The 14,050-nt window shown below is 36.3% G+C and overlaps 1 protein-coding gene across 3 annotated transcripts in view; it reads right to left on the reverse strand.

Moving 5' to 3' along the window:
* Window positions 1-14,050, reverse strand: part of AKT3 (AKT serine/threonine kinase 3) — a 142,887-nt gene that overhangs the window by 22,060 nt on the left and 106,777 nt on the right. For all 3 annotated transcript variants that reach the window (XM_071739107.1, XM_071739106.1, XM_071739108.1), the window contains exons 9-10: window positions 11,600-11,722; window positions 9,483-9,611 (exon numbers count right to left, since the gene is read on the reverse strand). In XM_071739107.1, coding sequence (XP_071595208.1) covers window positions 9,483-9,611; window positions 11,600-11,722 — 252 coding nt within the window. The remainder of the gene's footprint in view (window positions 1-9,482; window positions 9,612-11,599; window positions 11,723-14,050) is intronic.

Consider the following 14,050-nt stretch of genomic DNA (forward strand, 5'->3'; position numbering starts at 1 on the left):
GGATACACCAATGTACTGTTAACTTAAGGGGAAAAAACTGTTATCAATTAACCTTACAGTTCAGGTGGAGTTTAAGTTCCCTAAACATTCCTGGTAACCCTTCATGCATTTTTACAGCTACAGTTGTTGGTCTACTAACAAATATCCACACACATTTTACTCAAATATTAAAAGCTGTAATTGCTAGAACTTTCTACCAATTGTTGTATAAACCACAACAATAAGAAAGTTTAGCATCTAACACTAATACACAATGGTAATGCACATTTCTTTATAGAAAGACTTTTATCCCAATGGATGAAAATCATTCCTGCAGGAAGCTATGTTTGCTAAGTTCTCATAACTCTGTCTTGGTATGAACAATGAAACTATTGCTCTATCAGTAGCAGAAAACCCACTTGAATAAATAATCATTGTTTTTTTATAAACAGATGAAAAGAAAAAGTATCAAGGTTTTAGATACCCTGGGAAATGGATACCTGAGAATTAAGTAAAGGAATAAAGTTTTCTATTGCTGCTCGAATTTTCTACTGCTTTAATCTTTGCAGATAGTTTTTCTTCATTTTGTATCTGGCTTGGACTTCTGACCTACTTCTGGTACTAATCCAGACTACTTTCCTGATGCATTTTTGAACTACAGATTTTACCCATTTTACCTACCTTGTTTTTAAGTAACCTTCAAAAAACAGCAAACTAAAATATCTTTCATTTGCTGGCACACATTATGCTGCAGCAGAAATGGTACACTCTGGTATAAATGTGAATTAAGCAAATTCACATTCCTTGATTAAAGAACATGCAATACTAATTAATGCATATAACTTCCTACAAGGGGTTCTGACTAGCAGAATTTAAAATTTAAAGTCTAAAAAATATATTAAGCTATTGCACATGAAAAATGGACAATGTAACAAAGGACTGTAAGACTCAATGGCAACCCTGGCAATAATAAGAATTTAAAAACCAACAAAAAACCAAAACAAACCAAAAGGAAAACAACATTATTACATTAAAAAGACCTCTCAAAAGTAAAACCTACTCAGTGGACAGAAAAAAAAAACCCAAACTAAAAACAAACCAAAACTAAAATAACTCTTAACAGGCACCATTCATAGAAGATGGCAAGTAAAATCTAAAGACCATTTCAGTCTACAGAAAGATGGCAGTTCTCTCATAACTCTACCAACTCTACCAACTCTACCTCTGAAAGAAAAAATACAGATCTGTTCATATCTGTATTAACCATCACTGCAATAGCAGGAGTCTCCATAACATACAGTGCCATAAGATGCATGGCATGTAATAAATAATGATGATACTGTGATTTTTCTTACTGGTTTCTCATTCTTTCTGAGAAGATTTTTAATTTTTACCAATGTTAAACAGCATTTGTTCAGCTTTTGTTTCTGCTTCATTACTCTGAGAAAATATGAAGGCTTTTGTTTGTACTGATTAAATGAAAATTAATTAAAAATGCTTCAAGCACGTTATTGAGACAGTCTTTGTCACAACTGCCATACATGTTTTATAAAAATAATTGGGATTTATTAGAAAATTTCTCTCTCCCATAAAGTCCTGGTTTGTATACAACAGTTTACTTATGAGCACCATGGAGGTAGTCTAGTTTTCTAGCCTTTTTTTGTTTATTATTTTTGTGTATTTTTTTTTTATCTGGTAACTGCACATGTAGAGTTAGTTTTTGTGTCTGGTGAGAGTAAATACATTGTGTGAAAATTCAAATTCTTGTTATACCATTGATTATCTGGCTTCAGAGAGAAAGTCTAATTCTTGTGCTGATTTATCTGTTGTTGAAGCAATTCTACTGTATGGGTAAGCTGAAAAAAATGCCCAAATTAAAATCACTGGCATTTGTGATGACTTAGGAGAATAAGATGACAAAATGTGGTACACTAAAATATAGTAAGTTATAACACTACAGAAGAGAGATCACATTTGAATTTTAATGAGGTTTTAGCATTTCAAGATAGAGCAACTTTTAGAATTTCCACTTCCAAAGAAATTGGTAATTGGAATTCTACTGTAAAGAGAAAATTCCTTATTGCAAATCTCCCACAGATCAGAAGGGAAAATATTTTCAGGCATGGTGCTTTCCCTCCTTACAGCCATGGGTCCTCACCCAGAAATGACAAATAGCCAAATATACAAATGACAGTTGTTCAAGAGTACAAACCAACACTAAACCACATTTCCAAAAGTAAAAAGGAATTATATTATGCCTCTTCTAAACATCACCTTATGCATGAAGCACCTAGGAAAATGGAGAGTAAATAAACTTGAATCATCCTTTTGAAATTAGAAGAAAATTATTAAGCAGAGCACATCATAACTACAGTGTTTGGGTACTGAGCAAACTAGCTGCCTTTCCAGGAAAATGAGTTATTAGAAGTTGGGGCTTTTTGGTTTCAAGCAAAAGCAAACAACCAAAAGGAAAGCATTCTGCCTCAGCAGGAAGCAGCAATGTCTCATACTATAGGTAAAAAAAAGTAACCATGGCATCAATGTTGGCAGAACACTTTGCAATTAAGTGATCATCAGATTAGGCACTTTTTATTTTATGGAACAAAATGCATCTCATAATTAATTTTTTTTAAAGGAATCTTTTTTGTTTATGTAACTCGACACATATAAAAGCTAAGACTCCATTACACTAATGCAAATGAATATGCAAATCTTCAGTCCTCACAGTAGGGTAGGCCCTGGGATGTTGTGGTCCACACAGGAAAGATGTTTTTTGTGGTTGTTGCTTATACCATTTCTAATTACTTAGCCTTGTATTTGCCTATATGACAAAGAGACAATGCTGCCAGTTATAGATTAGCTCTGGTCAGATGTGTGTTCCCATTACACACAGAATTTACTTGCCATTGCAGCAGGAGGGTTAAATTCTTCCCTGTGATACCAGAAAAAAATATCACAACCTACAATGCCACCAGTATGTGACATTAAAGAATGACCCTTCTGATGGCATTTTTCAGCATGGAGCACTGTTGATTTGAAAGGATCTTTTTAAAAGGAAGACAGAACACAACCACCATCTTTTCAGTTCTCTGGCTGATAAAAACTAATGTTCTATCCTTGGTCAAAGCAACACTATAGAACATACATTCCTAAATATACACTGAACACTCTTAGGTTCCATTTCTTTTTATCTAAAGTTTCTTCAAGTGGCTTTGGTTTTGGGGTGGGGTTTTTTTTTTTGGGGGGGGGGAGCACAATCTATTTTGTTCATTCTAACTTGGTGATCAAAGAATTTTTATTTTTACACTATTACAGAAGTGCATTTTTCTAGGTTTCCAAAAACCACCTTATTCAACCTTCCCCATCTGTCACCATCTGCTTCTTTTTAGCGTGTACTTTTTGTGTGATCACATAAGCATGTGAAAAATAACTAACATTCAGATGATTGTCTGCTAGTACATTTGAGGACTGGGCATAATAAAAGTGAACTGCCAAAACGTACTTAACACTTCTAATTTTGTTGGGTCTTGCATGTAAGCTACATTTGATTTTCAAACTGTTTTACAGTTGGAAAGTTGATCAGGTACTCTAACTCAACAGTAAAACTGAGACTACATAATTAGCTCAGCACTAAAAAGATTATATTCAAAGACAGGAACAAAACCCAGAAATACATCCACACGAGTTCACACATCCATCTTGACTGAGTCTGTCTGCACAATGTTGCCTGAGGCACAGGATAAGATGCTACATGGAGCCTACTTCTGGACAGTCACAGCTTGTGTCTTCTCTCCAAGCTGCCACAGGACAAGGAATAAAGGACTCTCACAATTACAGAGATGTAAGGAAGCTCATGGAAATCCTGGAGAAGCAAAGGCATTAAGTCAAGGGTAGTACTGCACAGAAATGCAATGCAGTTCCTTAAAAATGCAGCAGATACTGCTTCTAGGTGCAAAGTAACTGCAAGTTGCCATCATAGCACAAGACTGAATGGTGAAGGTATCTGTTTCCAGAACTCTACCACACTTCAGCACAGCATTCCTGCTGGTAAATGCACTTTTTAACAGTTTCGATGTGAAAAGAACAAAAACAGGTCTAAAGGTAGACAAACTTATCTTCCACCCCCCCAAGATACATTAACCTTACACTATTTATAGTACATATATTATCTCTATAAAGTATCTATAACATATATTTTCACATATGAAATTCTTCCTGTCTCTTTAGAGCACCACTCAAGATCCCTTAAGTCTTTAGCAAACCACTATGAGCCAATGTGTTTACATCAACACTGACAATTTAGTGGAGTGTCCCATTATCCTTTCTCTAAACAAAAAAAGAAACAGAAGAAAATAAGAGGAAACCAAACAGCAACAGGAGCTACCCAGCCCAATGCAAGCAAGGGTGCAAGAATGAAACAAAATGTTTAGCTGCACCAGTGACAAAATGCATTTTCTGCCTCTACCACAACATTTATAAGCTGGATATAACACAACATTTTTGAAAAATTCAACTCTTACTCCTGTAAACACTGCAGAAGTGTGTTTTCTTGTTATAACTGTGCCTCCAGTTCTGGGCACCATCCTTTCCTTTGCTGAAATTTCACAGCCAGGTTCTAGATTTTAGGTCACCTCTACATCAAAGCTATATTGTTCCCAAAAAGAAAAGCTTCAAGTAAGTAATTAAGTGAAAAGTGAGGAAAGACAGCAGTTGCTTCTTGATAAAAGAGTTCTACCTTTCATTTCTCTGAGATAAAACTCAAGGAAATAATTGATTACATACGATCTCTCTCAACTCCCATTTCTAAAGGAAAAATAAAATAAAATAAAATTTAAAAAACAACAACAAAAAAACCAGCCACATAAGCACTGTGTAACTGATATCAATATTTCCTTCATCTCCACTGGTCTCATTTAAAGTAAATTATAAGCCATGCAGATCTTCTCGTGCCTATGGACAAAGGCTATGAATCTACTCTGGTCTTATATATTGACACATATGTTTAAGTGAGAGTAACTGCATAAGCTACATTGAAATGGTCTTGCTATATATCTAGGCTGTAATTTTACACCAATAAACCTTAGTGAGGTCCTGTCATTTTCCCTGTTACTAGAATGCACCTAAATATCATTGATCTTCTACATCCATGAAGGGTCATCTGAATGATCATCCATGAAATCCCTTATTCTAAGCCAAAAATTCTTTCTTGTTACTAAAAAGATCAAAAGCTTCAAAATTAATTTTTGGTATTAAACCTGTATTTCACATTACACCAAAATTTAATATCACAGTGACTACTCTGCTGTAACTAGGACCGTGCACTTAATCCTAAGAACTTGAACTGAAATGCAGAGGGCCAGAAACTACACTCACATATAAGAAATTACCCCTATAAATAATAAGAGCTGAAGGAATTTTCATTTCTCTGCACAAGTAGCTTCATTTCCTGAATGTGCTATTAAAAGAAGTCTGTAGAGGGCTGTATCTTTATTAGCAGTTCTTTGATCCATAGCAATCATAACTATCATAATCCAAACTGGATTCAGGTGTCTCACAGGTATGTTTACAAGTACCTTCTCAGTTTTATTCTTTCTTTATTTAGCAAGTGATACTGTTTGGAAAATACACATGGTCCTGTCCCACCTTTGCCACTACAAAACTGGAAAAGAAACCTTTTGTGTTTGTTTTCTGAAAAAAAATCAAGAGTACATCTGTTTTCTAAATGGGATCCCAATTAAATTTTTTTCTCCTTGTATCTATGTTTACTCTCTGACACCACAATGATCTCTAGTGTGACAGCTTACTTTAAAGGGTAACAACGGAAGCAGACTCCTCAGAAACAGTCTGTTCTTACTGAATAAATACTAAGAAATAAATTATTTTATACCTTTCAGATGGGGAATACCACAGACTCCTAGAGCCCAGAGAAATATTATCAGTACTACATTTGCAAAGAAAAAATGAGGCTTGCATTAGAGTTCTACTGCGATGAAAAAGAAATTTCACTGTTTATCAGATAACCAAATTATTCTCGCAATACAATATAATTTCACAAATAAAAAGTGACTTACTCATCAACAATTGTGACCAAAATGTACATCTCTATTGTAAATATATATAAGCCCTGCTTATGACAGTGGCAACTGTTTTGTTCCTAGAGACATACTCTAGCATCTCTTATGCTTGATGTGACTATGTAAGATAAAGCACACCCAATGCTATTTTAGTTTTCTTTAAAATGCAGACTACTACTGGCATTGGATAGTAGGGAAGGAACAGGAGAGGACAAGGGGAAGGGAATGTACCTGTGGACGATAGCTGGAAGCCCTGTACACCTCTAGAAGAACAGTGTTTGGTGAAGGTACTTTACCAAGTACCAATAATTTACCAGATGGGTACAATGAACGATAAATCAGTGACAGTACAGAAAAGTAATTCTAGCTCTAAAGGTGAAAATTAGCTCCAACCTGGCTATCTCATTACTTTTTTTTCCTAAGGCCCACCACCTATTTGATCTTCACATGTACAGGGATATCTTTCTGGATCTGCCAGGTACCAGCACAGTCAGTCTCACGTCTTGTATGAAAGGTCAGCCCCTACCAATGAGAAATAAAAGTCTTTTCACCAGAGGGTAGGAAGCACTGCTTTGAGCTTAGAAACATAAGCTTCGTGAGGAAAACACAGCAACAGGAATTTTATTTTCTGATTAAGAGTAATTCTGAAATCATGTTGGGAAATAATTCTGTTGGATCCACAAGGGCATCTTTACTTAAGAAAAGTTCATAAAGGGAGGAAATCCACCTTCCCTTGGCTATGCTATGTCCCTGCTTTCCTGTTGGAAGCAACTGCCATTCAGTTTTTGCAAAAAAGATTAAATAATGAGTAGGACTCTCTACCTCAATCAATGGTCCAAAAAGCACTTGAAGAACTACACTCAAGTTCTTGTTTGGAACTGAATCCACAAAACTGACTTCATACAAAAGAAAATATTAAGGCAGTTCTCAGGCTAGGTACAGAATCCTGCCAGTGGGTTAACTGCCAGGTTCCTGGGCCAACTGTCTGTCCTTCAAGACAGATTTGCAAACAGTGGGTTTTCAAAACTCCACCTTCACAATGGGAGGTGGAGAGGAGCAGGACTGTTAAATTACTTGTGGTGAGTGTCTAAAACCCAGAATGAACCCTTGCCAAGTTTGATGGAGGAGAGCTAACATGTTTCCAAAGTGAGAGATGAAGAAGATGATGAAAGCAACTGAACAGGGTATTTGCACTCTTTGAGAATGTGTTCAAGACTGCTGACAAGAAGACAATGAGGGGTAAGAACTGGCAATGACACCTGCAGTCTATGCCAGTGGTGACAGTATCTCCCTGTGTGTGCTAGTTTCTGGAACAGATTCTGGGAGTGTCACACAAGAAAAGTGGCCACTTTACCAAGCCAAACAGGCAGATCTGCAACTTCTTCAAAATACCCAAAAAGATTCAAAGCAGGCTATGAATAGTCATGGAATCTTTAAATGTAGATACCTGATGAGTGTCCCTGCACTAAACACAAGAGATGTCAGAAATTGCCACACAGGATAGTAATGATCTGCATCCAAGTCTTCCTTGAAATCTCTGGGATGGGATTCTGAGAAGCAGACCAACTATCAGTGAGTTTGTCTTCACAGATAGAACAGCTAGTGACACACCAAACAAGTGAAATTAACACATTCAACCAACTAAAATTATTTAGGTACTTCAAACCTGCAGTGTCAGAGCTGCTCAGATTCCTCTTCACTGCTGGAAGAATTAAGGAAGATGGAACCACATGGATGAAGAGATAGTGACTCCTAAGAATACTGATGTTTCCTTTATAGCTGGAGAAAAAAGAATGTATCAAAAGATCTTGCTATGATCAGAAGTGGTTTCATTAACTCCACATACCATATTAAATTACAAACAGCAGTTTCAAATTCCTCCCTGAGGAAATTTACTTTAAGAGGTGTAAAAAGACTCAGACACACAAACCTGACCATCCTAAATCCATAGAATCAGAATCATAGAATCAGCTGGGTCAGAAAGGACCTCTGAGATCAAGTCCAACCCCTGATCCACTACTGCCATGGTTACTAAACCATGGCACTGAGTGCCACATCCAGTCTTTAAATTCTTTATCTCTAACCAGCAGTATCCAGAAGGTGATGTGTACCAGTTTCCTTGAAAACTTTTCTTTATAAGGTTCAGAATAAAAAAATGAAAGGCAGTCTAAACTTGCCTGTGGAAGTAGGCTCCAGGGCTTGTTGCTGCTACTCCTGAAAATAAGAGGGTAAAGAGCTATGCTCAATCAGTGCCTCCTTGCCTCTTCCCTTTAAACTAAGGCCCGTTCTTATTCAAAGATGATACAGAATAGAGACTTTCTGCTGGTGCTGATTTGCTGTAAGAAGTGAGGGATCCCTTGAAGAATCTTTATTAAAATGTAGGACTGAAGGGCCTTGCAAAGACCTGTAGGTTGACTTGAAAGTTGTCTCAGAATCAGGTGTGGAGCAACCCTTAACACTGACAAAATGGAAATAAGGGCTAATTCAGCATCCACAGAAATGCTGGCATTAAGTAAAACAAAATAATGCTGTCTGTCATGTCAATACTAGAGTTGTTTGGCAGCCCCAAGAGAGATGCAGGACATTTCCAAGCACCACAGTCAGTACTGCTGATTGAAGCCAGACAGGACAAAAATCCATTTTTTGGAGGCTTTCCCTGCTTCTTTTCAGTAGGCATCAGTGGCAGAGCTGTCAGCACTAATATTAGAGTAAATCATTTAGGTGACTTGAGCTTCCACAGTAGTTTCTTGAGTGGCCAAACCAGAGCTGCAAAGGGAAGTAAAGCTAAGTCCTCATCTCCATCTTTTAATCAGTCCTCAAGAAGTGTGATGTTTGGCACTCAGAGAGGTCCCTAATGATAAAGATGGGGTGGCATACTCTGGGATGACACTTCTGCATACACACAAGGAAATGGATAGGTTTTGGTGCCCACTGCAGTCCTGAGGAAGATACACTTGAGTTTTTTAAGCTGAAATTTCAGCTCTTTCTCCCTGCAACAAGGTTCAGACAAAACCTAGCAAATTCAGTACCTTCCTATTGCCCCTTGCCTCCACCAAGGCTATATAAACACTAGTTATACAGCTCAGTAAAGCAGAATAGTATGTTCCAAGTGACAGACAGATGGAGGATTATTTTTGAAGGAATCATTGGAAGATAAAAACTGTAACAGAGAAAGGCAAACATGAGAAGGAAAACGCACATTTGAGGCCTTTTTAAACACTAAGAAACGAAGCATCAATAGATATACAATCACCAAAAAGGAAAGTAGCACATACAATTCTGAATAACAACTGCATAATATTAATCAGGCAGACTGTCAGCTCTGTACTGCAGTGAGCAGTTTTCAGCACACGAACACCGGTCTAAAATTAAATTAAATGAAACATAAACATTTTCTACTGTATCACAAGAGTATATTCTAAATCATACCTCAGGTGCCAGGTATTCTGGAGTACCACAGAATGTTTTCATAGTCGCTGCGTCTGTGATTCCTTCTTTGCAAAGTCCAAAATCTGTAATTTTTATGTGTCCATCTTTATCCAACATTAGATTTTCTAACTGTATGTTGGGGAAAAAAATGTTCCCTTAGTATTTCTTAACAGGACAAGCTGACACATTATATCTTTTTTTGTTTGTTTTTTTTTAAAAAGAAAAGGTACAGTTATTGCTTGCATAATTTATCTGTAATTTTTAAAAAAATCAGTCTCTATCATATTCCTGCATTTAACAGTGTTACATACACTTTCAAAAAACTTAAACACTTAATACTGTACTACAGTTTAGAATAGTAAATCCCAGGTCAATCAAAGCATGGTCGTTCATTTGAAGTTTTACAAGGTCGGTGTATCTTCCATGGAAGGAGACCAAAATATTTTAAAAATATTTTCAAGATGATTCCAGGTTATTATCATGGCTGGCATTTGGCAAGACTTCATAGGTTTCATTTGCTTTTACATCATCTTCACTTACCATGATGTATTGTACATACTACACCATAATGAAACAGCTTGTATATATCCATGCCTCATTCTTTAAAAATAAATCCTTAAAATATCTTCATCTTTGACAACTTTTTCAGTAACAGAAAAAAGTGAGGGTAGAGAAGCTACTGCTGAAAACAAAACCCCAAGGTTAATTTCTCCTTGTATGCTTGCAAAGGACATCATTCTTGCTTAGTTGTGTATGTATGCTTTACGTATGCTTTACATTGCTTTTTAAATACATCATTTTAGACTCTATATGAGGCTGGTATGAGGTGCTTAAAGAACAGGAATTAAAACCACTGCAATATTTACTATGGACTACAGCTAACACAACTTTTCTCAAAAGCTTCTCATTAGTAACTGAAATACAGATACATATAAAAGTAAGTAAAAACATACTTCTGAACAACTTTTCTGAGCAGAATTTTTTTTCTTATTGTACGGCATATAGTGAAAATACCAACCAAGAAAAATCATAGCCCTGTCTCCCTAAGTCTGCATAAAGCCTGCAATACACTTCAAAAGTATGTATTTCCTGTTGAGTCCAGCAGTGTCATACACAGAAGATGTGAAGTAGAAGACATCAGTAATCAAAGATTATGAGGTCAAATTCCTCATTACTTATTATTTGGAATTTAAATCAAAACTCATGACCCATCAATCCTTGACCAGACAATTCTGCATGTTACCAGGATGTCAGAGTATGCTTTAAAACAGTTTCTGCCACAAACAGCATTTTGTTTTCTTTCTCCTCAGTTCCTGTAGAAAGGAGTCAGTGAATCAACTCCACTGCTGTGCATGTTTAATGGGAAAGCACAATTTACCCTACTAAAAGTTAAAGACTTTTCACGGAAATAAAATAATCTCGTTATGGCATTTAGAGGTTCTTCCCACATAAGTTAGAAAATGTTCCAGTTGAAATCAGAGGTTATCTTCCATAGAACATGGTCATACTGTGACACAGAGTACCTGAGGCACAATATAAAAGGAGCTTCAGGCAATAGAGGATACAGACTGTATACACAAACAGATCTAAGACAAATTATATTCCAGTATTATGACTTTTTCCCAAGATACAAAGGACAAATACTTTTTAAGTCAAGGATGAAATTCCTTTCTGAATGAAGTATTCTGAATTATTTTAAATCTTTTCAAACCATACAAGAATATAACTCTCCGCTGAGATAAAGAGAATGTAGTCACATTGTTCCAACTCCCCACTTCCCATGTTTGGGGACACACAGAATTTTATCTGAGATCTGTGTTGCAATTTAAGTTAACTTGTAACTAATGGGGGGAATGGGATCAGAAGTTTAGAGCTCCTTCAAGTGGTATCACCAAGGTATGTTGTTTCTCTTTTTAATCAAGTTAAAGTCAAATAATATGTCCATCTATAGATCACTGCATCAAATGGCTTCCTTCAGCACACAGAGAACTTCAACTGAACACTGATTTTTTTCCCCATTAACTCTGAATAGTGCAACTTTATAATTACTTTGTGTTTGTCCCAATAGTCTCCGCAAAAACAAAAATTTGATTACTTTTTTTTTTTTCTTTTTTTACCTTGAGATCACGGTACACAATCTTCCCAGAATGCAGATAGTCCAGGGCAGAGACAATTTCTGCACCATAGAAGCGTGTGCGGTCCTCTGAGAACACCCGCTCTCTCGACAAATGGAAAAACAGCTGCAGGGTAAACAGCAGGGACAGGATTGTAATAATTACTGATTTAGTGGGGGAAATTAACACAAACATAAAACACCTCTCATCACCATATTGTGATGATAGATAGTGTACTCTCAGTGGACACTCAGCACTCTTAGACAGCAGCTGGCTTATCTTTTCCAGGTTTCCAAAGGGAGAAAGCGAGCTGTTAAATCAGCGTTTTAATCAATATACCAATCTTGTTTAAGGCATTCTGCTTGCTACTCATTTAACCTTCAGTTACCAGAGGAAAAAAAAAAAGTATACTGCAGCACCATTCTGTACTTCTCCTTCTACCACTTCCTCGTATTTTTATTTTAAGCCCCTGAGAAATCTCACTCAAATATCCAGATTCTGGTTCTATCTTAAATTTTTCAGCAAGTAACTTTTCATGAAAGAAGTCTGGGTCTTCAGCAGACTTCGACTGTACAGGTAAACTGGAATTTTACAAAAGCAGCATATTCATACCTCTAGCAATACTACTAAAAAAAGCAAACCAACAACCACTTATGGCTTATAAAAATGAATATTAAGTGTATTTCTGTGCTACAATAGAAACATTTCCATGGGGTTTTTATCTCTTCTTCAGTAGCTTATGGGTAACAGCACTTTGCAGACACTTCTTCAACTGAAATCTTTCAGTGAAAAATACTAGTCAGTAGGGATTGCCAGTAACTTTAGCTGTGTAAGATGACATTCTGCAAGCTTGTAAGCATCCTACTTAGTAAAACACCACCCTCAGAACCTGGAACAACACCTAAAGGCAGGATTTTGTTATTTTATTTAAATTTTCTAAATTCATCTTTATTTACTGTGGTACGAAAGCTTGGGAAGTGCTTAAAGAAAGAGTACTGGGTATGTTTCTGTATTCTGCTTAAGACCAAATGGGCCACCTGCCTTACTCCTTCAAGTCACATTGGTTTTGGTTTTACCACAAGAACTAACAATCAACAGAAATACAGAAATCATTTACAAATTAAACACAGTCAAGTAAATCCATTAAAAAATTGTGCTGGCTTGTTTTTTGTTTTTTTTTTTTTTAGCTGGTAAAAATATTGAGTAAGTAAGAATTCCAAAATGGAAGGGCTGGTACAAAAGAAAAACAAGAAAAAAAAACCACCTGAAAACCAACCAACCAACAAAACAATCATCTGTCATTACAACATGCTACTTTACACCTGTAGGAAACTGACACAGCTCAGAAGGCACAAAACAGTTTAAAATTTACTACAGTTTTTCTCAGTGTGTGGAGTTTTCAAAATGTCATTAAAAAGTCAATCTTATAAATAACTCCAAGTCAACTTCTTTCCTGACAGCAGTGCTCAAAGAAACATTTATTATTTTTCGCTGAACCTAAACAAGCTTCCCACTGAACTGAGCCTTTTGGCAGCGTGCACTTGTGTAAGCAGAGGCCTCACAGAGAACATAAACTGATGCATGCATGATTTAAAAAGGGAATTTCATTTCTTTTCACCATAGCTGCATTCCCCTTTCAATTTCCTTCTGAACTCTCAAGACACCCTGTATAAAAATGGAATACCTGCATGACAAGAAGGATCATTATTTTGTAAGCATTTCAACTGCTCCTGCTGTTGTTCCCCTGTTTTAACACCAATCCCTGGTGGAGACATCAGCCCTTGCTGCAGGAATGTGCATTCTGTACTGAGGACTGCTTAAATGCCAACCTAAACAGAAGACCCTTACAGACCCTCATGAAATGCCTCACATATTATAAAAGGGGAAAGAAAACAAATGTATTTCACAATTTGTAGGGTCTTTTGCACTCATTTATGCAAAATTTAAGCAGGAAACAAACACTACAATGTACATCTTCATCCAAATAAAGCAAAATATAAAGTTTATGCAATTTATGCATTTATGTTTATTTTGTTGTCTTTTTTATAAACAATGAGCTAGTGCCACTCAGTTTCATTTGTTTCCATAGACTCAAAGTAGTTTAAAATGAAGACCAACTTTCAGATCACTTTTTAATGTGTACACATAGCAAACACATTCCAAAAATCTATAGTAATCTCCAGTTAGCCCTACATTCATACCTATGCAAAAGGACCACTGCAATTTCCTGTATGAAAGTAACCCAGCAGATGAGCAGCAAAGCCTTAGAAAATTCTGCAACCTCAGAATCCTTGTCAGCATCACATTTGTTAGATTCCATTAAACAAAATGTCCCAATCTGAATGTGAGAGCTGCTAACCCAACAAGTTAGCATAAAAAGAATTATTTTATTTAGTGCTTATTTCTAACAAAATACTGGTATTCCTTTAAAATACTAACTCCAAGGTAAAATGA

Source organism: Heliangelus exortis, chromosome 3, assembly GCF_036169615.1.
Source record: "Heliangelus exortis chromosome 3, bHelExo1.hap1, whole genome shotgun sequence".
Classification (NCBI taxonomy): Eukaryota; Metazoa; Chordata; class Aves; order Apodiformes; family Trochilidae; genus Heliangelus; species Heliangelus exortis.